The sequence below is a fragment of the Rhinolophus hipposideros genome (assembly GCF_964194185.1).
Source record: "Rhinolophus hipposideros genome assembly, chromosome: 1".
In the NCBI taxonomy this organism is placed as follows: domain Eukaryota; kingdom Metazoa; phylum Chordata; class Mammalia; order Chiroptera; family Rhinolophidae; genus Rhinolophus; species Rhinolophus hipposideros.
The window spans coordinates 26,420,192-26,447,893 of record NC_138047.1 but is presented as its reverse complement, the minus strand read 5'-3'; the positions used below and the strand labels follow the sequence as shown (position 1 = coordinate 26,447,893).

At 36.1% G+C, this 27,702-nt stretch overlaps 1 protein-coding gene across 1 annotated transcript in view; it reads right to left on the bottom strand.

Moving 5' to 3' along the window:
- The window catches only part of CCDC7 (coiled-coil domain containing 7), a gene marked incomplete at both ends in the record, with an annotated part of 191,908 nt that overhangs the window by 53,876 nt on the left and 110,330 nt on the right, over positions 1–27,702 (bottom strand). The window contains 4 exons of the mRNA XM_081051876.1: positions 17,955–18,083; positions 18,530–18,670; positions 20,520–20,547; positions 21,446–21,740. Coding sequence (XP_080908002.1) covers positions 17,955–18,083; positions 18,530–18,670; positions 20,520–20,547; positions 21,446–21,740 — 593 coding nt within the window. The remainder of the gene's footprint in view (positions 1–17,954; positions 18,084–18,529; positions 18,671–20,519; positions 20,548–21,445; positions 21,741–27,702) is intronic.

Here is a 27,702-nt window from a genome sequence, read left to right as displayed (position 1 = left end):
TCCATTGAAAAACATTTTGGATCATTCCTGTAGAGGGTATAGTGGCCCCCAAATCACCCTGATGGTTCCTAAGATCTACACTGGAGTAAGGACAGTAATTATGAGATTTTTAACTAGACTCAGATTTCTAGGTTTATTCATGCCACAACTGTTGGCTATCAAGCTCAATTAAATCTCCTTATAAGGTCCAGTCAATTGGTCTACTACACAATTTTAACTGAGAAATTTTGGGCATGTAGTATCAGCTATGGACCAACAAAGAAAATGATGAAAAAATGATAATTAGTTACCTAAACCTGGACAAACTCAGCAAAGTCTTTCTCAAAGCAGTCTATGGGTTTGGTTATTTATCAATGATTTCTCAAATGAGGAGATTGATGGACACTTCAAGGTTCTCATGGACAGGTAGTAACCACAGGGCACTCAAAAGGCTGTGCCAGTAGGTACACATTGTGACAGTCACTATGACTAAAATAAGTGTTATCATTCAATTCCTTCCAGTGAATCTTGACATGAGTCAGACAGTCCAGCCAATATTTACCCTAGCTCTCAGCTTTCAAAAATAAATAAGACTATAGGGCAGGCCAGGTCCCTACGTCCTCAGTGGGCACCTGAGGACCTCAGCTAGGGAAAGTAATCAATTGGGAAATTATGTAGAATTGGCATTTCTTGGGCCTTTTGAATGGTGGTAACGAGGTAGCTGTAATCATGACAACCCTTGACATTAAGATTACAGAGAAATAAATAATGCTGTCTGGTTTGGGTCTAAGGCCAAAACCAATAGAACGCTTACCCAGACTAAACTATGGATCCCTTTGGGTCAAGAAAAATTTCAATTGTATAGCCTCCCAAAATGCATGTGTTATTGTTATAGATGTATTGCCTATGTGAAACTCCACTCACATTCTTACAAGACATGATGGAAATTGCTGTCATTAGGGCCATTTTAAAGGTGCATAAGAAGATTGTGAACATTTGCCCCCCTCCAACATGCCTAGAAAGAAAAAGAAATAACTGCCCCTCTTTGCTGAACTTAATGCAGGTAGACTCCTTGAGACTATGTCCCCATTCAATAACTCAGTTGACTTGTACACCTCGCCTGGGAGTTCAGAGATACTCAATTGATTTTGTCTGTTCAATCCATAGAACATCCCTTTACACCAGTGGTATCTGACATTGTGACTATTGTAGAAACTATTATCCAGAGTATGGGAACTTGTTATGCAGCAACTGATAGCGCAAATGCCATTTTCAGTATCCCTCTACAAGGGAATGATTAAGATCAGTTCATTCTCAGGGTACAGTTTACCACTTATACCCTCACAAGACTACCTACATTCCCTATCTGTAATCAATGCATGGAGCATAACCTGTAAAAGATCCCACTACACAAGGGAAGACGAGCCTTCTACTCTTCTGATAATATCATTCTATTGGGTCCAGACAAGGGAACTACCCCAACAAGGGCTGGACACCCTGCTGATGTACAGGTAGCAACTTGCTGGACCATTACAGACAAAGTACAGGTACCTAGTACCCAAGTGAAATTTCTGGGCATGATTTATAAGAGATATGGTGTCTCATCCCATGGGATATGGCTAGTTTTGGCTCTCTCTGGACCAATAATTTTAAAAAAGACTCAGCAATTGATGGGATAATTCACCTACTGGCATTCTTAATGTCACCCATCTATGAAGTTACAAGAAAGGCCATTTCCTTTCAACGGGGTAACACCAAGGAGGATGACCTGGAAGCCCTCCAAAAGCCAACCAGGCTACCCTTCCCTAAGCCCCTCTGATCCATTCTGCCTTTTGAGTTACAGATCTCAGCAACCTCTCTATTCACCAACTGGAGCTTAAGGCAGAAGGATACTGCTCCAGGTCAGAGGCATCTGTTGGACTTTTGAATCTATAATCTCCAGGAATAGTTAGCTGAAAGGTACACACCCTTTAAGAGACAATTGTTGTCCTATTACTGGGTTTCAGTGGATACTGAAGAAGCACATGCCCCAAGGAGGATAAAGAAGGGAGCACGTAGAGGAAATGTCATATATACCTGAGACTCTCTACTTACTTAGCTTGCTACTATTTGGCCTTGGACTGGTTTGGTCCGGTCATCGTGAGTTCCTGCCACTGAGAAACTTTTTGGGACCACACTTATAGCAACCTGCAAGGTACTCTGCAGCCACCTGGTAGTCCCTGGTTCAACAATGAGGAGTGACAACAGTAAATGATGATATTGTTTACTACACTCAGACCTAAGTTCATTCTTGCCACTTTCACTGGTTACCTAGATGAATTAAACTTCCTTATAAGGTGATGTCAGTTGATTCATGGCACAATCCAGATCTTAACTGAAAATTTTCCAAGCAAAGAAAAAGCAGTTACTGGAAAGATACCAACTTTTCACTACCATGCAAAAATGGCAACTAGGTACTTATTCCTGGATCATCTGGTTAAGGTCTTTTCAAAAGATATCTAATGGGTCTTGTTACAAAACAATGGGCCTCAAGGAGGAGACTAATAGGCTCTCCATCAGATATTTGTGACCAGATAATGTCCACTGGGGCACAACACAGAGTTCCATGAGAGTCCACATAATGATAAGTCATTGACTAATTAAGTACTATTTCGTCCAGTCCTCTTAGTGAATCTTGAGATGAATTAGAGAGCATCCCCCTAATTTCATCCCTCTAAACTTTAAAAATAAACAAGACTATGTGTGAGGCCAAAGTCCCTATGTCCTCAGTGTAACATGAGGACATTTGCCAAAGTCACGATTCAATAGGGAAGTAAGGAAGAATTGCATTTCTTGGGCTTTTTGGACCAAGATTAGAAGGAAACAGATAATACTGTCTGGTGTTGGGTTTGAGATAGCCACCAACAGGACACTTACGCAGACCCAGCTATAGGTGTTTCCCTTCAAGCCACTAAAAAACTCCATTACTATGGTCTCCACTACTGAATGTGTTGTTGGTATATTGTCTGTGTGTAAATCTCGAACTCCCTATCCTCATCCCCAAGCCATGGCAGGAAATCCTGCAACTGAGGACATTTCAGTGGCCCCATGTAAAAAATTGTGAACCTACAGATTACCAGTGCCTAATGTCTTTGACTACCAAATCAACTACCTGAAGGAGAAAAAAATACAGCTTCCTCATTACTGAGTTAATGAAGCAAAAGTTCTCCATGAAACTATTTCTCCATTCAGTAGCCCTATCTGGCATGTGGATTAAGCCTAGGTACACAGTAATTCCATTGACTACAGGAGGCTCAATATACTCATGCAGTCCTGGACACTGGTGTTACCTGAAATTGTGACTGCCATAGAGACTATTGCTCAAGCTGAGGGAAGTAGATATGAAGCAATTGACAATGCAAATATCCCTTTTAGCATCACTGTCCACATGAATGATCAGGATCAGTTTACCATATGTGTACTGAGTTGCAATACACCTTTAATATTGTTCCACAAGAAAAAGCCCCACTCCTGCTTGGAGTACTAGCACATATTAATGATATCCTCCATTGGGCCTGGACAAGGTCATTACCCAACAAGAGAGACCATATGGGCATTCACATATGACAACAAGGCTTGGTCATTAATACAGAGAAAGTACAAGGACCTAGTACCCATGTGAAATATCTGGGAGTAAACTGGGAAGGAGCAGTATGTCTCATTCCATAGTAGACAACTGACCATCTTTAGTTCCTCTAAGTCCCAACAAATACAAAGGAGGCCCAACAACTAGTGGGAATTTTCAGCTACTAGTGCTTTGACATTCACTATGTTTTCATCATCGATCAGGATACCAAAAAGATCTTTGCCTTTATGTTGGACAGAACACTAGGATCCTCTGGAGGCCCATCCAACAGGCCTCCCACTCTGTTCATCCCTTTGGCCTCTCGATCCACACTTGTGTTTGGGTTACAATTGCTCCCATGGGGGAAAAAGAGAGGGTCTATCTGGAAGTGAGTATATCTGGATCTTAACTGACAAATTTCTGGATACTGCCAAGATAGCACTGATTGACCAGCAGAGTGAGCAATGTAAAAATGGCAATCGAGTAATCACTCCTAGACCATCTGGGAAAAGGCATTGAAGAGATTGAGGGTGCATTTACCCAAAAATGCATCTCAAAGGAGTAGACTGATGAGCTGTTAACCGAGGATCTTATGGCCAGGTATTGCACTAAGGAAGGCTCGATAGGCCACTACATATGTTGATCGTTCCTATGACTAATAAAAATACTATGCCTCTGCTTTTCCCAGTGATCCTTGCCATGAATCAGAGTACTTCCCCAACTTTTACCAAGACCTTATGGCTTTCAAAAATAAACAAGACTATGGGTTAGGCCTGGCCTCATGTACCCAGTGGCGATGTTAGAACTTATGCTAAAGTCAGAGTTCAATAAAGATATGCAGGAGAATTGCATTTCTGGGCCTTCAAGACATTGGTACATAAGTGACTGTGATCTCCACAACCTCTAACACCAGGATAAGAGGGAAACGGATAGTGCTCTTTGGATTTGGGTCCAAATCCACCACCAATGGGAACTTTCCCAGACCCCACAATGGTGTGCCCACTCAGGCCACCTCAGTACTCCATTGTCATGACCCCCACTACTGAATGCATTATTGTTATAGGTGTATTGTTTACATTAAATCCTACTTGCATTCTCTCATAAACCCTGATGAAAACTGTCACTTTAGGAAGGTATGTGAAAGACTGTGAAACTACCCAACTATCAGTATCGAGTGACTAGTTTCTCAAAAACAACTGCCACAGGAAGAAAAAGAAATAACTGAACATATTGATGAGCTTAGTGAAGAAAAATTCTCCCTGAGACTATTTCTCCTTTCAATAACTCAGTGGACCCAGGCATATGTCCTTTTATGTATAAAGACTCCAGTAATGTAGTACTGAGGTACTCGTTGTATCAAATATTGTGACCATCATGGAAGTAACTGTCCATTAATGAGGGAATTTGGAATTCCACAATGGACAGTGCAAATACCCTATGAAAACTATTTGTCCACATGGATGACCAGGATCAGTTTGCCATATGTGAAATGGATTGCAATGCATCACTAATGTCCTTCCACAAGCTACATAAATTCTCCAACTATCTGTCATCAGTGCATAGTCATGACCTAGAAATAGTCTACACCCAGAGCAAAGGCTCTATTGATGACATTCTCCAAGTGGGCCCAGCTAAGGGCACCACTTAAGGACTAGACATCCTATTGACCTACATGTGGCAACATGGCTAAAACCATTATTACAGACAAGGCACAATTACCCAGTACTTAATTAAAATTCCTGTGCATGATCTGTATGGGACACAATGGCTCATTCAAGAGCAGAAGACTGCCAGATTGGGCCTATTCTGCTTCAACGATGAAAACAAAGCCCAGCTATTGGTGGGACTATTTGGCTACTTGCACTCTAACATTCCCATGTGAGGTTCTCGAGCATCCATATATTAGGTTGCCTGAAAAGTCATTCCTTTTAGTGGAACCACAATCAAGAGGATGCTCTCGAGGCCCTTCATCAGGCCTCTCAGGCTACCCTTCTCCTGAGGCCCTCAGATCCCCATTTGCTTTGTGAGTTATAGTTCTCAGCAAATGATGGAAGAGCAAGAGATTACAGGCAGAGGAATTCAATGGAAACCAAAACCAAAAGCTCCTGAAAAGAAACAGAGTAGCGCTTCTTAGGAAAATGAGGAGAGTTAAAAGCAGCTATATATATTGGAATAAAAGAGCACATATCAGCAATATCTCTGTTTACCAATTACAGAAGGCCGTTAGCAGAAGGCCATTACCACAGCTCAGACACCAACTAAGGTTTTGGATCTATAATCTGCCAGAGTCTGCTGAAAGGTATACATCTTTTGTGAGAACATTATTGGCCTGTCATTGGGGCTTGGTCTCTGGAGTGTATGACCAATGGCTGTAAAGAAATATTACAACCTGGAATACCAATGAAAGTTATGAATGCTTTGACTTTTGCTCTCTAATTGTCTTAGGAAACTCATAACTAAGGTCAAAGGAACGACAAATATTCCATAAAATATAATCTCAGGGCATATTCATGAACTAAAGCAAAAAATGTCTTTTACTGAGTTTAATTAAAATAATTTAAAGTTACCTGTAATTATTATACTTACTAATGTATCTTTCCTCTTCAGATGTTCTTTGTTTCTTTACTTGCGTTTGTGTTTTTAATGTTGAGTCTTGTTGCTCGAGTATAAGCTTTTCATCTGTTACGTCATCCTGAGCTACATAGTTAATAATTAAATCAATAGAAAAACAGGTTGTGAAAACTATTTTCACATACTGTAAAACTTTTAACTTTCAAATTTATAACCAGTATACAGAAGAATTTCATCTCATTTTTATAAAGTTATAAGTAAATTACTACAATGTTAGATCTGATATAAAATAAAAGATGTAATGGGTTTGTGTTGAAACTATCTCATTATTTCATTAATAATTCTAGGCATCAAATATATTTTATATTATTCTCTATTTTTCTGGGCTTTTTATACTTAAGTTAAAATTTAATCCTAGAATAAGACATCAGCAAGATGGAGGACTAGGAAGCTCCAGGCCCTCATTCCCCCACGGAGACACTGAGTTAATGACAATATACTTGTACAGACCAAAAACCTTTATGAGAACACTAGAAACCAGTTAAGAAGCTGCAGCACCCAAGCAAATTTCTTACAAAGAAACAAAACTGCACTAAAAAGGGTAGGAAAGGTTACGGTATATTGCCCACCTTAGCCCCAGCATCTCCCTGGCACAGTGTGCCAGAATCACAAGAAACCTCCCCAATTTTCAGCTCCTCCCTTGGAATGAAAAGAAAAGAGTGGAACATGCATCCAACTTTCTAGCATGCCTGGGAGCCACCTGAGTGACTGGTTTCTGTCTTGCCTGATTTGGAATGCTGATGGGAATGTTGCATAATTGGATACCAGGTTGGAGGCTACTGAAATGAAAGGTGAGTGTCATAGTACATTAGAGCTGCAGGGAGTATGTAGTTCTGCAAATGATGAAAGAGCAAGAGATTACAGGCAGAGGAATTCAATGGAAACCAAAACCAAAAGCTCCTGAAAAGAAAAAGAGTAGCGCTTCTTAGGAAAATGAGGAGAGTTAAAAGCAGCTATATATATTGGAATAAAAGAGCACACATGAGCGAGAAAAGACACATCTCCCAGGAAGGTTTGAGAAGTATCAAAACCTTTCTGTCAGAGTGATTAGTCAAGGTATTTCCCTGCATAAACCCAGTTTGTAAAGCCTGAGAATGGTGACTGTGTTTTCAAATTCCTAAATCTCAACAAAAGATGACAAGGCATATAAAGAAATAATAAAATATGCCCCAATCTAAAGAACAACATAAAGCTTTAGAAACCAAACAAACACCACAGGTCTCAGAATTACTGACAAGGAATTTGGAATTTTAAAAACTGTCTTAAAGCTTCTCAGTGAGCTGAAAGACAACACGATAGACAACTAAATGAAGTCAAGAAATGATGTATGAAGAAAATTACAATATCAACAGTTATAGAAACTATTTTAAAAAACAAATTCTGGAACTAAGCAATAGAATAATTGAACTGAAAAATTCACTAGAGGGGTTTAACAACAGCCTTGGTCAGGCAGAAAAACAATCAGCCAACTGGAAGACAAGTAATTTGAAATTATTGAGTCTGTGGAGAAAAACTAATTAAGAAAAGTGAAGAGAACATAAGGAATTATAAGGCAAAATCAAATGAACCAAGAGACACATTATGGAACTCCCAGAGGGAAAGAAAAAAAGGAACACGAAGTTTATATGAAAAATGATGACAAAATGTCAAACTAAAAAGCCTCTTCACAGTAAAAGAAACCATCAACAAAACAAAGATGCAACGAACAAAATGGGAGAAGATATTTGCAAACAACACCTCAGATAAGAGGCTATTAATAATATCCAAAATATATACAGAACTCTTACAACTCAACCATAAAAAAACAAATAATCCAATTTAAAAATGGGCAGAAGACCTCAACAGATACTTCCCCAAGAAGGCAAACAAATGGCCAACAGATATATGAAAAAATGCTCAACTTCACTAGCTATTAGGGAAATGCAAATCAAAACCACGAGATATCACCTCACACTTGTTAGCCTGGCTATTATCAACAAGACAAGTAATAATAAGTGTTGGAGAAGCTGTGATGAAATAGACACCCTCATACACTGCTTGTAGGAATGTAAATTGGTATAACCATTGGGAAAACAGTATGAAGTTTCTTCAAAAAACTTAGAGCTACCATATGACCCAGTAATCCTTCTTTTGGGTATCTACCCCCCAAAATCTGAAAATATTTATCTATAAAGATATATGTACTCTTATCTTCATTGCAGGATTATTCACAGTGGCCAAGACAAGGAAGCAATCAAAGTGTCCTTTGATATATGATTGGATAAAGAAGATGTGGTACATACATACAATGGAATATTTCTCAGCCATAAAAAATACCGCCATTTGCAATAACATGGATGGATCTTGAAATTTCCATGCTAAGCGAAATGAGTCAGACCAAAAAAGTCAAGAACCATATGATTTCACTCATATGTGGTAATAAAACTGAAACCAACAAATGAACAATACAAACAAAGAAAAAAACTCATAGACACAGACAACAGTTTAGTGGTTACCAGAGGATAAGGGGAGAAGGGGTGATAGAAAGAGGTAAGGGGGTCAAACAAATGGTGACGGAAAGAGAACTGACGCTGGGTGGTAAACATACAATGCAATATATAGATGATGTATTATAGAAAAGTACACTTGATATCTATATAGTTTTAGTAACCAATATCACCCCAATAAATTTAATAAAAGTGTTTTTAAAGCTTCCCAAATTTGAAAACAGAAATCAGTGTATAAATTCAACATGCTAAATGAACTACAACTAGGAAAAACCAATAAGACCAATATTGAAACACATTGTAGTCTATCTGTCAAAAGTCAAAGACAAAGAATCTTCAAAGCAGCAAGAGAAAAGCAACTTGTCACATACAAGTGGTCTTCATAAGATTATAAGGAGATTTCTCAGCAGAAACGTTGCAGGCCAGAGCACAGTGGAATAATATATTTACAGTGCCAAAAGAAAAAAAAACACTATTAGCAAAGTATACTATATTTGGCATAACACTCCTTCCAAAATGAAGGGGAAAGTAAGACTTTCCCAGAAAAATAAAATCTGAGGGAGTTTATCCCACTAGAACTACCCTACTAAAAATGCTAAAAAAAAAAAAAAAAGGAAAAAAAAAGAAAAAAGTCTTTCATTGAAATGAAAAACCATTAAATGGCATCACAAAGCTATGTAATAATATAAAGTCTTAAATAATATATGGATATATGTAGAAACCATTATTGTTGAAATTTTGATGCATAACTTTACATTTAATTCTCACATAGAATTAATTCTCACATATAATTCTCACAAGAAAAAAAGAACAAAAATATCTATAAATCTATGAAAATGGGCACACAATATATAAAGATGTAATTTGTGACATCAATAAATAGAGAGGAAGAGCTTTAAAGGAGCCAAGTATGTATGTGGTTAAAGTATGCATGTGATTGAAGTTATTATTAGTTTAAAACAGACTGTTATAACTTTAAGAAGTTTAATATAATCGCAACAATAACCACTCAATGTCTCCAAAGGATATACTTGCATACAAATGGCCAATGAGCATATGAAAAGATACTCAGTATCACTAATCATGAAGGAAATGCAAATCAAAACCATAATGAGATATCATCTCACAGCAATTATGATGGTCACTATTAAATTTAAAAAAAGAAAAGAAAAGAAGTGTTGGTGAGGATGTGGAGAAATTGGAACCCTTATACACAGTTGGTGGAATGTAAAATGGTGCAGCCAATAGGAAAACAGTAGAGAAAAAAACAAAACCAAACCCTCACAAAATTAAAAATAGAATTGCCATATGACTTAGCAATCTCACTACTGAGTATGTATCCAAAATAATTGAAAGCAGCATCTAGAAAAGATATTTGCACACCCATCTTCATAGTCACATTATTCACGATAGCCAAGAGGTAGAAACAACCTAAATGTTCATAGACAGATGATTGGATAAACAAAAAGTAGTACATCCATAAAATGGAATATTATTCAACCTTAACAAGGCAAGAAATTTTGTCACATGCTGCTAATGAATAAACCTTGAGGACATTATATAAATAGACATTTCATAAAAATAGAAAATAGAATGTTGGTTGCCAGGGACTGAGGGGAGGGGGAAATGGACAGATGTTGTTTAATGGGTATAGAGTTTTAGTTATGCAACATGAAATAGTTCTGATCTATTACATAATGATGTGAATGTACTTAACAATACTGGACTGTACACGTAAAAATTATTAAGATGGTAAATTTTATGCATGTGTTTTATATCACAATTAAAAAACAACTTAAAACAATTAAAATGTATATTCACAATGTTATTCATCACAGCATATTTTTAATTGCAAAGTACTAAACACTACCTAAATGTACAAGCATAGGAGATTGGTTGACTACATTATGATATATACTATAAATTATGGCAATATCAACTATGATATATACAGTGGTACCTACTGTTTTTTATACAAATGTATAAGGAATAAGAAAGATCCCAGTAAATTAACTTAGAGATATTTCTACAAGATAATGTTAAGTGGAAAAATACCTGAAATATAGGATATCTAGTATGCTACTCTTTCAGAAAGAAAGAAGGGAACATAAGGAGAAAAATAGAGAGTTACCTGTACAAAATGAAACGCTGGAAAGATAAACCAGAAAACAATGTAGTTGGTTATTAAAAGACTGCAGTTCCTTTTTGCTGAGTTCTACTCAATCCCTGTTAACTTTAAGCATGTCCATATCACAATGTACTGGCTTTGACAAATTGAGTGTTTGAAATTCATGTTCAGTGAAAAAGAATGTAGAGTCCTCAGGATCCCTTTGCCCAGCATCCAAGGAGACCATACAGATGGGTAGTTCCCCTTCACCATAAAACGGGTAATGCTGTTCAACTTAGCAAGGGACAGTGTACCTTCTTGGGTACATCATGAGAGACCCTGTCGTTCTGAGTGCCCTGATAGTCACTACTCTGCCCAGGAAGAATGAGGAAAAGGGTTGGGAAGAACATGAACACCCAAGATTTACTCCTTCAGCTGGCGACTATTGGGTCTCTAAGTGCTGCGGCCCACTTATGATGAGCTTCCTGCCACTAAAGAAACATGTTTAGTGAACTATAATGTAAAATATGGACTTTGGCTGATTATGTCAGTGTAGGTTCATCAATTATAACAAATATACCACTTTGGCGAGTGATGTTAATATACATGTCTATACATGTGTGGAGGCAGGGGCTATATGGGAAATCTCTGTATCTTCTTCTCAATTTTTCTGTGAACCTAAAACTTTTCTTTAAAATACTGTCTTTTCATGGAAACAACCAAAATGTCCTTCAATAGATGAATGGATAAAGAAGTTGTGGTATATATACACAATGGAATACTATTCGGCGGTAAGAAAAGATGATATAGGAACATTTGTGACAACATGGATGGATCTTGAGAGTATAATGCTAAGTGAAATAAGTCAGACAGAAAAAGCAGAGAACCCTATGATTTCACTGATATGTGGTATATAAACCAAAAACAACAAAAGAACAATACAAACAAATGAGAAACAAAAACTCAGAGACACAGACAATAGTTTAGTGGTTACCAGAGGGTAAGGAGGGTGGGGGGTGGGAGATGAGGGTAGGGGGGATCAAATATGTGGTGATGGAAGGAGAACTGACTCTGGGTGGTAAACAGACAATGGGATTTATAGATGATGTAATTCAGAATTGTACACCTGAAATCTATGTAATTTTACTAACAATAGTCACCCCAATAAATTTTTTTTAAATGTAAAAAATAAATAAACAGTACCGAGGAAAAAAATTATCTTTAAAAAAGAAAAGCTTGTTTGGACTACATCTACAGCCGTGTTCAAAGTGCATGGTCCGCCATCCTGATGGTCCCTCAGGTCAACAATGAGGAGTGAGAACAGTGGGTGAGGAGACTGTTAACCAGACTCAGATTTCTAGGTTTGTTCATGCCACACTTGCCAGTCTGCTCAAGTAAATCTCATCACAAGGTCAAATCAATTGGTCCATCACACAATCCAGATCTTAACTGACAAATTTCTGGACATGAAAAAGTGGCTACTGCTAGATAGCAAAGTTTGACAAGCAGAGAGGATGACCTAAAAATGATAAGAGGGAATCTACTCCTGGATGATCTAGTGAAAGGCTTTTTCAAACAGATTTTTGGGTCCAGGTATTCAACAATAGGTCTCAAGATGTAGATATACGGACTCTTCACCAATAATCTCCTGACCAGGTGACAATCCGTGGGAGACCCAAAAGGCAGCCCAACTAGAGTCAGATGGTGATGACACCTGTGACTAATATAAGAACTCTTCTCTCCATACCTCCCAGTGAATCTTGAGATCAATCAGAGAACCTGCCTAATTTTACCCAGGTCTCTAGGCTTTAAAAAGTAAACAATTTTAGGGTTTTTGTCAGGTCCCAATGTCTGAGGAGATCTGAGGACCTATGCTAAGGTCAGAGTTCAACAGACACATGGGGGAGATTTGACTTTGGGGGCCATTTGAAAACTGGTGGCTATTTGACATATGTCTTCTGTCTTAAACTAGAGAGTGGGGTACCAATAAATTCACAAAATCTTTTTAGTAGGTTAATTTTTCTAGAACTATGTGCAAAGCAATTCTAAAACAAATTTGGCAACATAGGGTTGAGCAAATGAATAAATGTGTTAATGTTGTTCAAAATCAGGATTCACACTATGAAAGAAAGGATATACACGTATCAAATAGAGGAAGGCAGGAACAAGCCATGAGGGGATGGACTGGAATGGAAGTGTCTGTGAGAATTCATCATTTCTAAATATGTCTGTGTATATGCATATGCATGCACACATGTATGTAAGTATACGTGTGTATAAATATGTATATATGTGTGAATATATAGGTATATATGTATATATGAAGAGTACAGCTCCAGGCCAAAATCCCATGTGTGATTTTTCATGCCCGATTATAGACAATTACAAAGGTTTTCCACAGCTTGCCTAATGGGAGCAAGCTGCCTTCTCCACACTAGACTGGGTTGACAGCCAGGGCAATGTGCAGTTTCTGGAGGGGTTGCTATCAGGTCCCTCTAGGTTGTCCAAGTTTTTACACACATCTGTATTCATAGACTAGGTACCTGCATTCAGAGAGCTACTTATGAGCAGTGGATGACCTTAGATGAGACATTTTTCAAGTACTCCTTCTAAGACCACCTTATTAGGGGACCTTGAAGACATATTTATCGGTTCTAACTCAGAATTTAGTATTTCTCCCTCCTAGACTTTTCACCTCCTCCTTTCCCCAGACTCCAGTTCCATAAAATAGCAGGACACTTTTGTCTGGGACCCTCTCAGAAGTAAAAGGATTCCCTCGTCTGTGCTGTTACCGCTGACACTTGCTTGGTACCACTGCACAGAAGAAAATGAAGACTGGGGAGACAGTGCTCATTCTGTTTAACCTTTTCTTTATAAAGTCACACTAAGTGAATAAAGGCTTAACTGGTACATTGAATGTGGCTCATTGTCTGATATAACCAGACAGACATATGGAACTCTCTCTGTGACAAACTGTCACATACAGCAGGGAAGTGAATTAAGTACAATGTCATTCTGAGAAAAACAAAAATCCTGAAGATTCCACAGTGGCACTTTTGGGAAATGATAGAAAAGTCCACAGAGCCTCTTGGTAGTGGATCATTTGTTGGAGTTTGAAGATCCCTGATGAAATGGGGCACTTCATCAGCCATGCCGTGGGTCTTAGGGGTTGCCACACGGACTATGCAGTTTGATCTTGGAGAGTACTAACAGATGGCTTATGTAAACTTTTCAGTTCTGAGGGGTACCAATGGTCCTCCTCTTCACAGCCAAGATGCTTAGTGGTCAAATTAGAGACTTGACAGAGGGGCTCTGAGAAAGCTATGGAAGCAATTTCTGGGTTATTACTTATGGCCCTCTAACGATAAGATTAAAAGTCATCAGAGAGCCTGTGAGTACAGTTGAACTTAATGACTTGTTTACTCTAAGCAGGTCCCTGGCACCAATGGATACCCATGATGCAGTTATAGAGACATTCTTTAATGAAAAAGAATGCAGAGCCCTTCACGATCACTTTTCCCAGCTGTCTGAAGAGACTTTAGAGACTTGGGTAGTTTACCTGCACAATGAAAAAGATAATCTTACTAACTAAAGTGAGGGAGAGTGGCACTTTTGGGGGTATATAACTATGGAACCCCTCTTTCAGAGTGTCTTCACAGACCACTTTGTCCAGAGAAGTAAAGGAAAGGGGATGGATATGAGAAAAACACCCAAGACTCTCTATCTTCATCAACTGGGTATTACTTAGGCTCTGAAAAATCTAGCCTACTTGTGATGAGTTCCATATACATGTTTGGACCACTCTTGTAGAGGCTTCAAACCACACTGGCAGTCACTTGGTTCTACAATGAGAGCACGAGAAGACTCAGTGATAGCATTGTTAACCAGGCTCAAATTTCAATTATCAAGTTCAATTAAACCTCCCTGTAAAATCAGATCAATTAGCCCCTGAGAGAATTTGGATCACAATTAATTCCTGAAAAAAAACAACTGTGTCTTGTTACTTAACAATGCTTTCTCAAATGAGAAGAGAGGTGGGCTCTCTACCAAGGAGCTCACGAGCATGTAGTGTGCCACTGATGGTGCAACAGGAAGCCCCCTACGGTCTTCAGGATGAAGGTCCTATGATTGATGTGTTATTCTCTTTACCTCTCCCAGTAAATCTTGAGATGGATAAAGAACCCTGCCAACTTTTAACAACAACTCTCAGCTTTGGATCAAACCAAGGGCTACATGTCCCCACTAAGGAAAAAATGCCATACACCAAATTCCTCAGAGTTCAATGAGGAGATGGGAAAGAACTGAACTTTGGGGTCTTCTGGCATCTATGATCCACTCAATTTATATACCAGAATGAGGGAAAAACAGATAATCCTGTATGATTGCTGTAAGAGGTCACCATCAATAGGACTCTTACCCAGATTTGACTATAGGTAGGACCATCAGACAATAACAATAACTTCCATTGTTAGGGTGCCCACTACTGAATGCATTATTGGTATAAATGCTTTATCTATATACTGTGTTTCCCCGAAAATAAGACCTAGCCAGACAATCAGCTCTAATGCGTCTTTCGGAGCAAAAATTAATATAAGACCCGGTATTATTTTACTATAAGACTGGGTATAATATAATATAATATAATAATATAATATAATATAATACCTGGTCTTATAATATAATACCAGGTCTCACATTAATTTTTGCTCCAAAATATGCATTACAGCTGATGGTCCTGCTAGGTCTTATTTTCAGGAAACACGGTAATTGACATTCACAGAGCTTTTCATCCTAGAACACAAGACTATACATTGTTTTCTAGTGCACATGGAAAATTCTCAAGGATAGACCATATGTTGGAACACAAGTCTAACCTCAGCAAATTCATGAAGACTGAAATCATACCAAGCATATTCTCCAGCCACAACGCTTTGAAATTGGAGATCAACTGCAAAAATAAAGCAAAAAACTCCACAAATACATGAAGATTAAGCAACATGCTATTAAAGAACAAGTGGGTTAAAGAAAATAATAAAAGAGAGATCAAAGGATACGTAGAAACAAATGAGAATAAAAATACATTGTATCAAAATTTTTGTGATGTTACCAAAGAAGCATTAAGAAGAAAACTTGTATCATTACAGGCCTATGTCCATAAACATGATAAATCCCAAATAAGAAGAGTTGGAGAAACTATGGAGAAAAAGAAACCCTCATACACTGCTGGTGGGCATGCAAATTGGTACAGGCAGTATGGAAAACAGTATGGAGGGGCCTCAAAAAATTAAGAATACTTCAGGGATGATGTAGATGCCTGATCACTGCATTGTACACCTGAAGCTGAAGCTGAACAATAATGAATGTCAACTACAAGTTTGTATGTATATGCATGTGTATGTGTATGTGTGTATGTGTGTGTGTGTGTCTATATGTGTATATATACATATATATGTATACATATATGTATGTATGTACTTACAAGAAGCGGAGTACAGCATTAGGAATAGAGACAGTGGAAATGACAGTGGCTCTGTGTGATGTCAGAGGGATAGTGGATGGGGGGAGGGGGTTCACACAGTGTGAGGGATATAAATGATAAATGTCTAAGAATTACTTTGTCTTGTGCACCTGAAACTAATAAAAAAATAAAATAAATAGAATAAAAACAATAGCATCAATAAACAAAAAAAAAATTAAGAATAGAATTACCATATGACCCAGCAATCCCTCTTCTAAGTATCTAACCAAAAAATCTGAAAACATTTGCCTGTAAAAATATATGCATCTCTATGTTCATTGCAGTATTATTCATGGTGGCCAAGACATGGAAACAACCAAAGTATCCTTCAGTAGATGACTGAATAAAGAAGGTGTGATACACACACACAATGGAATATTACTCAGCCATAAGAAAAGATGAAACTGCCATTTTCGACAACATGGATGGATCTTGAGATTTTCATGCTAGGTGAAATTAATCAGACAGTAAAACCTGAGAACCATATTACTTCACTCTTATGTAGGATATAAAACTGAAAGCGACACACAAACAAAGAAACAAAAACTCATGGACACAGACAACAGTTTAGTGGTTAGCAGAGGGTAAGGAGGGAGGGGAAGTGGTTGAAGAGAAGAAATGGGGATCAAATATATGGTGATGGAAGGAAAATTGACTCTGGGTAGTGAACACACAATGCAATATATAGATGATGTATTATAGAAATCTACACTTGAGTTCCATATAATTTTACTAACCAATGTCATGCCAATAAATAAATCTAAAAAAAAAAAGCTTGACTACCTTTTTCACTTTTACAAATAGAGTCAGTCTTGTTACTTTTTAGATACTCAGAGACATCAATAATTTAAAATTAATAATTTAATGTTGGCTAATACTAATAATTTAAAATATTTTCTAGTTTTCTTGGCATAGCCACATTTTTAAAATAAAGTTAAAATTTTAGGTATTAGATATGTCTAAGAAAAAAATATGTAATGATATAAAAGTATAGAACAGAGAAGACAGTAAAAGAAACTTATCAGGTAGGAAAAACAAGCACAAAAAATAGAGTAACAAACCTCAAAATATCAAAATTGGATCAAGTGTCCCTATGAGTGCTAATTAAAAGATAAATATATCATACAGAATATGACAAATATACAACGATAAGCTTCAAACAAGAGATAGAGAAAAATCATAAAGATACAGAAAGCTTAAACCAACAAGATAGAAAAAAGTATCATGCTAACACCAATAAGAAGTTGGTGGAGCTACACGTTAATAGCAGGCATGGTAGTTTTTAAGGCAAACAGAAACTATAAAAAGGATAAAGTGGGTCCTTTCATTAGGAAAAAAGAAGATCTGTCTTCTAGAAAAATTATTAATTTTAAATTTATATGTATGTTAATTATAAAGTGTTATAAGGTGTAAAGCATACCCTGATACAATATAAGAAGAAATAGAGAAATCAATAATCATAGTGGGAAATTTAATACATCTAAGTCAGGAATTATAAAACACAGAGATAAATCACCAATCAAGATCTAGAACTATAAACAAAATAGTTGTCGACCTGTGAACTATGGAAAAAAGATCTCCTAAATTTAAATAAAACTAATTTTACCAGATATTTAATTAATTACTTACTGCTAAAAATTTCATTTCTGGTAGCTTCAAGATTCTTAGTTTCAGATTGACTTCTTAAAAATAAATCCATGTCCTCAGACAATTGATTTTCATCAGATATTATATCGTTTTGCTGATTTACAAAAATTGCTGAATAGAAAAACAAATCTACTATAAAACTTCTGCATAAGCCAAGTAGTCAGCAACATTTTTTCTCATTTGTACAAAATTAAAGAAAGGGGACTGCAAAGCTACAGCAGTGAGTGAGCTATTTATTTAAATAAACCATAAAAGTGAAGTGAAAAATTTGTGTGAATAGTTTTTTTGAGTGTGTATAGAGGCAGTCTTTTTACACAGTAGTCACTGACCAGGCAAATATCAGGCAAAGGTATCAAAAAGCTTTCACTTTAGTTCTGTAGTTATCTTAGGGTTTTAACACTTACATCAAAGTGTAAAATATCTATAAAATATATGCTCAAACATATATACATAAGCCCCTTGAAAAATATATTTTGATAAGCGTAATTTAAAATAATTTAAAGATAATTATTATAAACATAAATCATTAAAATAATAAAGATAATTATTATACTTACCATTACGTCTCATCAAGCTAAAAGATTTTTGTTCCAACATTAGCTTGGGCAGGGTTAACAGCATTTCATCCTCAAGAGTTTCAAGATTTTCATATGGTACTTTATCAAGAGCTACATAAAGAGAGGCATTTAGACTACTAACTAGAAAAACAGATACATTGTAAAATACCTAAATTTCAAATTTAAAACAAATATACAGGAGCATTTTCCATCATTTTTATAAAGGTATAACTAAATTATCATAATGTAAGTTCTGACATGAAAATTGTGAGAACAGTTTTAATGGGGGGCTGTGTTTTAAACTCTTTCTTTATTCCCAGGATACAATGATGTGAAAAAGAGTTAAAAAAAAGAAACAAAATAAAACATAGGAAAGGTAAATCAGAAAACAATCTACTTTGTTACCTTCAAGAGGGTGGCAGGCGGACTGGGAGTGAAAACGGAAGGGTTACAGGAGGAATGACATCTTTCTAAGTATACCTTTTGTATATGTATACTTTGGGAAATAGGTTAATGCTGTATATATTCCAAAAAATTAAAATAAATCAGCAGAACAAGAAAAGGGAAGTAATACTGACAAATAAAGAAACAAATGACCCTTCTGAAGGAACAAAGCACTAATCCAAGTAACACAACAATACGTATCTGGTATACATCCTGTCTTAGGAAAGTGAGGTGCAAATAAAATCATTACATCTTTTTAGTAGGTTTTTCTAGTGCTATGTGCTAAGCAATTCTGAAACAAATTTCAACAGAGCGAAAACATAACCTTCACAATGGGAGAAAATATTTGCAAACCATACATCTGAGAAGTATCTAATATTCAAAATATATATGGAACTTCTACAATTCAATAGAAAAAGCAAACAAATAATCTGAGTTTAAAATGAGCAAAGGACCTGAGCAGAAGACATACAGGTGACCAACAAATATATACATGGAGTGGAATATCAAGTGTCTTTTCTGAATACAATGGTATGAAACTAGAAGTCAATTACAAGGGGAAAAAAAGAGAAACACACAAACACAGGAAGGCTAAATAACATACTACTAAACGATGAATGTGTTAACAACAACATCAAGAAAGATATCGAAAGATACCTTGAGACAAACAGAAATGAAAACACAATGACCCAAAATCAACAGGACATAACAAAAGCTGTCCTAAGAGGTAAATTCAAAGCAATACAGGCCTACCTCAAGAAACAAGAAAAATCTCAAACAATCTAAACTTACACCCAAAGGAACTATATAAAGAACAGCAAACAAAGCCCAAAGTGAGTAGAAGGAAGGAAATAGTGAGGATCAGAATAATGTAGAAATAAACAAAACAGAATCTTAAAAAGCAACAATAAAAAAAAAATCAATGATACTGAGAACATGTTCTTTTAAAAGACAAACAAAGTTGACAAACCTTTAAGCAGACTGCACGAGGCAAAAAAGAGAGAAGACCCACATAAATAAAATGAGAAATAAAGGAGGCAAAGTGAAAACTGAAAACAAAGAAATACAAAGGAAGGTAAGAAAATACTATGAACAAATGTATGTCAACAAAATGGATAATATGGATAAAATGGATAAATTCCTAGGAAAAAACCTTCCAAGACTTAATCAAGAAGAAACAGAAAATCTAAACTGATGATAAACAAAATCAAATCAATAATCAAAAAGTTCCCAACAAACATTTTATATCAAACACTTAAAGAATCTAGCTAATATATTAATTATTTGTATCACAAATCACCTTTTCTCCTGCTATACACTAATGAAGAGTTCATAATGCTGTTATTTGATTGGTGCAAAGCTATCACTTCCCTTTGGCACAGATCTTAGTTGAAATAGACTCTTTGAGTAATATAATATTAACTCCACAAATTAATTTTACATATTGGTCGATATGTTTCTATTTTATCTTTTTGTCTTACAAAACAGAAAATCTTTTTACCTTCAAATTCTCTTTCTTCTTGATTAGTTTGTTTTTCAGTCTTACTTTGTAACATCTCTTCTAAAATATCAGCCTTAATGACAAAAGTTATAGTAAGTAATTACAAATGATGTATCTTGGAACTCTGATTTCCTTCTTTTAGAGAGAGAACATTTTTTTATTTATATCTACAATATCATTGCAGAAACATTTTAGTTTTCATTATTTCCTGAATGTCTCAAGTTAAAAAATGAGAATAATTCATAGATCCGAGAAGAATTTGGGAACACTTAATAGTGAAGAGGGAACCAAAGCAATATTGTAATTCTCCCTCATAAATTATTTCGAATAAATCATGTTAATAATTATTGATTATAAATCTAGTTTAGATTTACATTTTAGTCTGAATGACTCTTTAGACAAACTCAAATGGCTTACAAAATTATTTTTATAAGGCCACTTCAATAACTCCTATGATAAAAATATATTGTGAATATATGTCAAATATATTCAGCCTTTTTATCATTTCTATTTTCCCAGCATTTTTGCCCTAAGAATTTCCTAATTAATATCATTTTAACAATAGCAATTCTGATAATTTTCTAGGTCTCACTTAAGGTAAATAAGATTACTTCAGAAATGACCTATGCTTTTACAACTACCTTAACGTACGATATTCTTTTTTGTAGATGAACCTAAAATGAAAATTTCTGTCTCAGGAATTGTGTGTCTTTTAATTTATCAATAACACTCTAATCAAGCCACAACTTCTTTGTCAATACAGATTAGAAATTTTTATGTTAAAATATTACTTTGATTCCCAAATATTGCTTTAAACATCCTAAATATAAAGCAGGTTGTATTAAGAGGCAAACTTTTAATTTCCTTTAAATAAGAAAATATTGATGTTTTTAACTAATATTTATTCAAAATATTGAAGGAGTCTAGCAATTCAAAGTAAATGGCTTTCATGTTACTGTAATACATCTTACCTTTGAGATACCACTATCCATTGACTTTCTTTCAATAACAACAGGCGGTGAAACAAATGATGTGGTTACCGATTCATTCCCTGGAAGTAATGTTCCAACAGACAGTAAATCTTGAATTTGTTTGCTCGATAATACTCTTGCAAATGATTTATCAGGAGACTTTGATGGAGGGATAGGTGATAGGTCTTTGTGAGCTGAAACTTCATTTGAGCGCTCTATAAAAACTGATCTGTCTTGAGACTTGAGGATCTGTGAAAGATCTGAAATAGCAGGGCTAGCTCTTTTCTTCTCTGATCTTTAGAATTATAAAACATCAGGTATTAGATAATGTGAAGAATATTTTTATTTGTAACTGAAGAATTATTGTCATAAACTATACGACTATTAAATAAGCAATTATAATTATCCATCAATGAATGGTAATACAAATATGACACTGAAGATAGATAATATGTTGAAGAGAATAATGTGTTTTCTGGGAGTTAAAATAAATACACAGAATTAACATTTAACATAATAGTTATTCAAAGTCATACCAGGCCATAGAACAAGAATGATCTAGTCAGCCAAAGTAGGTTATACATGGTTTGTAGGTTGCCCTTTAGTCACATTTATTCCCGTTGTTTTTCCACAATTTCATTTCAGAATGAAAATAAAATAAAAATCTCTCTATTACAGTTTTGACATTAAAAGGTCACTGTATTCCACAAGAGTCAGTTCCCAGGTTCTGAGTTAATGTTCTGCAAGGTAAGAGGTACTTATTCTCCATCAGTTGGCACAGAATCAGCTTTTAGGTTTCCAGAACTAGGGTGACCATATGCCATGGTTTGCCTACACAGTCTCAGTTTGTGATTGTCTTGGCATTCCAGTTTGACAATTTAAATGGTCAAGCTACCTATGGTTTATAGAATTTAACAAAGCTTTCCTACCTCTATCAAATGCAACAGAGTTTGATGGTCCTTCATTTCAAACAGCTATTAATTACTCCAGTTAATATACTTTGCATAAGGTTTATTATAAAATGTTTAAAATAATTCCTACCCACCTCAAACATCAGAGTTTGGATTATTAAAAAGGGGGTGGGTAGAGAAGACTATTCTCAGAATAAAAGTATAAGATGGTTGACAGTTAAAAACATATAATTTATGACAGACTATTGTAGTGGCATTATAAAAAGGATTCCAATATTAAAGTAAACAGACTAGGTGGCTGCCTGCCCTAAATTAAGGAGGGCATATCATCGTCAAACATGATTTAATAGTTATATTAGGTATTTGAATTTAAGATGACTAGTTATGAAATAATCTAACACTCTTCTGGAGATCATTTTTGAAGACACATCCTAGAGGACCTATTCTCATTAAGCCATGGAAGCGTAAAAAATAGGTCAAGTGCATGATATAAATTGTTTTCTTTACAAACATGCCCATAGCTATACAAAAACCACGACTCTTGCCACTAATATTACCACATAGCTATAAGTAGAAAGCAAAATACTTTTAAGGATTTTAAAGTGTTTATTTGGGGATATCATTAAAGACCTGATTCTATACAAGAAAATGATCCTAATTGAACAATAAAGGAAATGTGTGGCAATCTCAAGAACAACTTAAATACTAATACAAAGTTCATTTATGTTCATACTTTCACATGCAAGCATTCCCCACTGCTGTTGTCTCCGGAAACCATAAAGGATCACTACATAACACCACGATACTTGTGCTGAGAGGGAGCAAGAATAAAGTATACTGGAAAGGCATGCAAGCAGTACTGTATTCAAGCTCCCATCCACCAAAGTGATGTCTCTAAGTGCAGATAGGCATACCTAAAAGCCCTGATGTTTGTTTGAATAAAACATAGGAGATAAAAAAGGAGAACGGGGAGGAAAAAAGGAGGGAGGGAGTGAGGGAGGGAGAGAGGAAGGAAGTGGAGAGAGGAAAGAAGGAGAAGAGAGGAAGAGGATAGAAAGGCTATGGAAGGCAGCATGTATTCACACAGAAAATAATAATAAAGCGATTTTCCCCTTCCCCATTCTTTGGTAAATTACCAAAAAACAACCTAAATATATTTTATAAGTCTAGCCTAATTTCTGTCATTTGTTCTCCACTTTAACATTCTTTCTAGTCATCACTCCATTTTAAAACATTACAATCGTATAATTATGAGCATTTATTTTAACAGCTCTGATATCATAAGCATATTGATAGCATTCTATATGACAGTCTTCAACATCACTGAAGTGGTTTAAAGAATAAATTTCCTGCTTGCAAAAGCATTTGTTAATGCTGAAGATCTGACCATTGCATCCTTTCCTCACCAAGCAAATAGACGTATAGGAGCAGAACCTGTTATGCATATCATCATAAACACCTCATAATCCCTCTTAACACATTGTCGCCAAGGCAAAATGGAAGATTGCCATTGCATTACTGTCCAACCTATCCTGTTTTTTGTGTTCGCTTGTTTGTCTGTTTGTTTTCTGTTCCAAGACCTCTTTTTCAGGAGCTTTCCTTATTAATTCCATCTATTTTCTAAAGTGTCAACACAATCCCCAACCCATTCCCCTAACCACTTAGGAAAAAAAAACTCTTACAAATATTGATGTATATACTGAATTTTTAATTATCAATGAAAATATAGAAGAGAATGGATTTAATATTCTCATCTGCAATAATGTAACATGTAGAATGCATTCTATATACAAAAAACAAAAAGATCTAGGATTCAAAGTGTGCAATATAATACAATCTAAAATGATTTTATAGTTAACTTTCAATATAGAGAATGTAAAAATAAAAGTCAAAAATTATAAAATATGTTTGCAGTATTAAAAATTATAATTAGCATTGGTCAAATTCTTCATAGTAACCAGTTTTAGGCTCCTCAACTAAAAAGAAACTCAAAAAAATTGAAAAGGTTTAGTAGAAATATAAGATGACGAAGAGCCTAGAAATGTAAAATGTTAAAATACTTGGAATTATTCTATCTAGAGAAAATAAGGCTGGTAGATTACTTAAAAATAGTTTGTAAATGTGTACAACCATTCTAATTCTTACATTGAAAATGTTGACTAGCGTCAGATAACAGCTATTGTTGTTACAGAAATATCTAGAAACACGACTTAAGAAAATTATATGGAACAAAAAGAAAATTATTCTAACAGGAGAAAAACCAAATCATTGGTGAATCAGGATGATAAATATGTTTTCTCTTAATTGGCCTCAGTTGTTATCTCCCTTCCCCTCTTGGTAGCTTGACAGAAACTCTCAAAATCTTTCCCTGATACCTGTGATATTGGAATGGGAACTCCCTCCAGATGCTCTTTTTCCAACACATCTATTTCCCCTTGATCAGGGAGGTCCATAGCTCCAGAATAATCTGTTTTTGCCTGCACCCCTCCCAAATTCTCTATAAATACATGTATAAACTAGTGTGTGGATAGGATCCTTCCCCTAGAGTACTTTTCAGCATCCATCGAGTTCCCCCTAACCCAAATGCTCCTTGTGCAACATGAGAGCTTAGAATATTACATGTGTTCTGCTACTACTCTGCTTTTAAGTTTTTCTTAATCTTGTTATGTGTAGATAGTTGTATGTGACTCGTCGGATCTTATAGCTTTTGAAAACAGAAAGAGTTTGATTGGGCACCACTGAGGTGGGAGATAAACCCACTGGAAGCCCTACACCAGCAAACTACTGAATTGGAATGGCCAATCTCAGTGTCCACATTGTATATAGTCACAAAAGCTCCAAAGAGGGCAAACTACTTTGCCAAACCAGAATGACCAGAGCCAGGTAGCCACAGAGGTATGGGACACCATAACCTCCATGTGGGTGGGATGGCCACATAGTTCATAGACCACTACAGTCAAAAAATGGTAACATTTCTTAGAAATCCTGGAGCAGATCTGCTGTAAAAGAAAAATCTGGGGGAAAAAGAAAGAAAAATCTGGAGCAATAAAGTTGTAAGTAGGTGGCTACAGTACTCTATTTACTCAAATAATGGACAAAGAAGCCAGGCTCAACAAAGCCTAGAAAAATTGGCATAAGTATGGCTGAAAATTAACAGGCCAACAGTACTAAAGCCTGAAAGGACTTAAGAAAATTGCATGGATGAGCTGCTCTGTGGCCTCTCTTGCAACAGAAGGGAGGAAAACTATTGGGCCGATACAAAATTTGGAATAATCTTAACATAGTTAATATAAATAGGGCAGACTGAGGCTACGGCATGAGCTAGAGCCCTGTCTTCTTCAGTTCCCCAGAGGGTGAGACCACAAGCATTCCTAAACTTACTACGTACCGAATGTTACATGGTGTGCACAAAGGAGTTGACATACTAGCAGCGCCGAGACCTCTATCCTTAGAAAAACTTGTTTACAGGGTTGACGCTTGGCTGGCATCTGGGAACTTGCCAGGGTTCCCACTATTCTCAGAACCAACAAAAGTGGCTCGCTGTGCCCAAACTGTACAAACAATGTGGTTTATGCTGAACACCTGCTTACCTTTTGGGAGTATGGATTTTTGGTGTATGGTAGGTACAGAGTATCTATATGACCAGCCACCCATAAAAACCCTGGGTACTGAGTCACCAATGAGCTTCACTGATAGAAAACATTTCACGTGTTTTCACAATTCATTGCTGGAATAAGTAAGTATGTCCTGTGTGACTCCACCGAGAGAGGACTTGGAGGCTTATACCTAGTTTCTTCCAAACTTTGCCCCACATGCCTTTTCCCTTTACTGATTGTGCTTTGTATACATTTGCTATAATATTTTAATAAGTACTGTGCTGAGTCCTCCTAGCAAATCATGGTACCTAGGGATGGTCTTGGGGAGCCCCACTATAGTTGGCGCTGGAAACGGGATTCACTAGAATGACCCCCAACACACTAAACTATGAAGAAAGCATCGTTTGGGAAAAGAAATTGTGAAAGGTTGGGATGGGATATGATTCATTTTGTGTGGCTGTGGAGTCATCTATGGTATGAAATAGCAGCTGAACTGTCTGTTGTGAAAGGTAAAAATTACCTATGAAATTTGAAAATGATGTATTCAACTCCAGAATTGGTTGCTGGATCCCCTGGCTACTTTTATGGTGCTGGGTAAAGTAAGGAAAAACGACGCAGCCCGGTTAATGTCATTGGTTTTTGTTCTCTCCACCAAGCAGGAGGAGAGACCGCCTAAAAACTCCCAAAGGTGCATTTTGGATGGATCAAAGGCAATAATAATTAGTTTGTAGTTACTCTCTCTTCCTGGTGAAAGAGAAAAAAGTTAAATCAGCTCCTAAGGCTGAAACAATGCTTTAAATAAACCAGAGAGAAAAAAAAAGGGAAGGTTGGGGTTAAGGAGTGGGCGACTCCAGCCTTTTCTTTGGTGGAGCCCTGCTACTGTCACCCCTTTCCCCTTGCATTCCAGGTGGGATCTCCCTGCAGCTGTAATGTTAACCCTGTACATGCTGAATTTACTGCTAGTATAAATTTGCAATGAGGAAAAAAGAGGGAATATTTTTCTTTTTTAGTAAATGCTTTCATTTTCCCTTTAATTCAACGTGATTTCATATTAATACAAGAAACCCTGGTTTTCTTGCTTTTAAATTTATCTTATATGAGTTTTCTCATTCTTCCATTTTTAACCATTCTAATTAATTTAATTGTAATTACCTCTTTTATTTTTAGACTGCAGATATTTGGGTGTTTTTAAAATCCTAATTGATGTTTTTTTAATTTTTATTAAAATATGGCTAATGTACACTATTATATTGATTTTAGGTGTACACCATAGTTATTTAACACTCATATACCGAAAGAAGTGATCACCATGATAAGTCCAGCAACCATCTGACACTGTACTGTGCTATTACAATATTATTGACTATATTCCCCATGCTATACATTACATCCCCATGACTTGTTTGTTTTATACCTGGAAATTTGAACCTCTTATTTCCCTTCATCATTTAATGGGGGAATTTTTTTAATGACTTTGTATTTTGTAGCTACTGCATCTGGGTATATGAAAAAACATTGACATGAAAGTTATGTTTTACTTTTATAAATGCTAGCAGTATCCTGCTGATCAGGGAAAGCTGCAAAGAAAAGGTGTTATGGGACACAACTTCCCAGCATTTCGCCACCAAGGGTAGCTTGGAATTTAAATTTGAATATTGAATATTGAAAATAGGACAAGGGTCTATAATTATGATTTTGCTTATTGGAGCCTCTGGAAAAAGAAAAGCCAAAGGAATGAGAGAGCCAATCC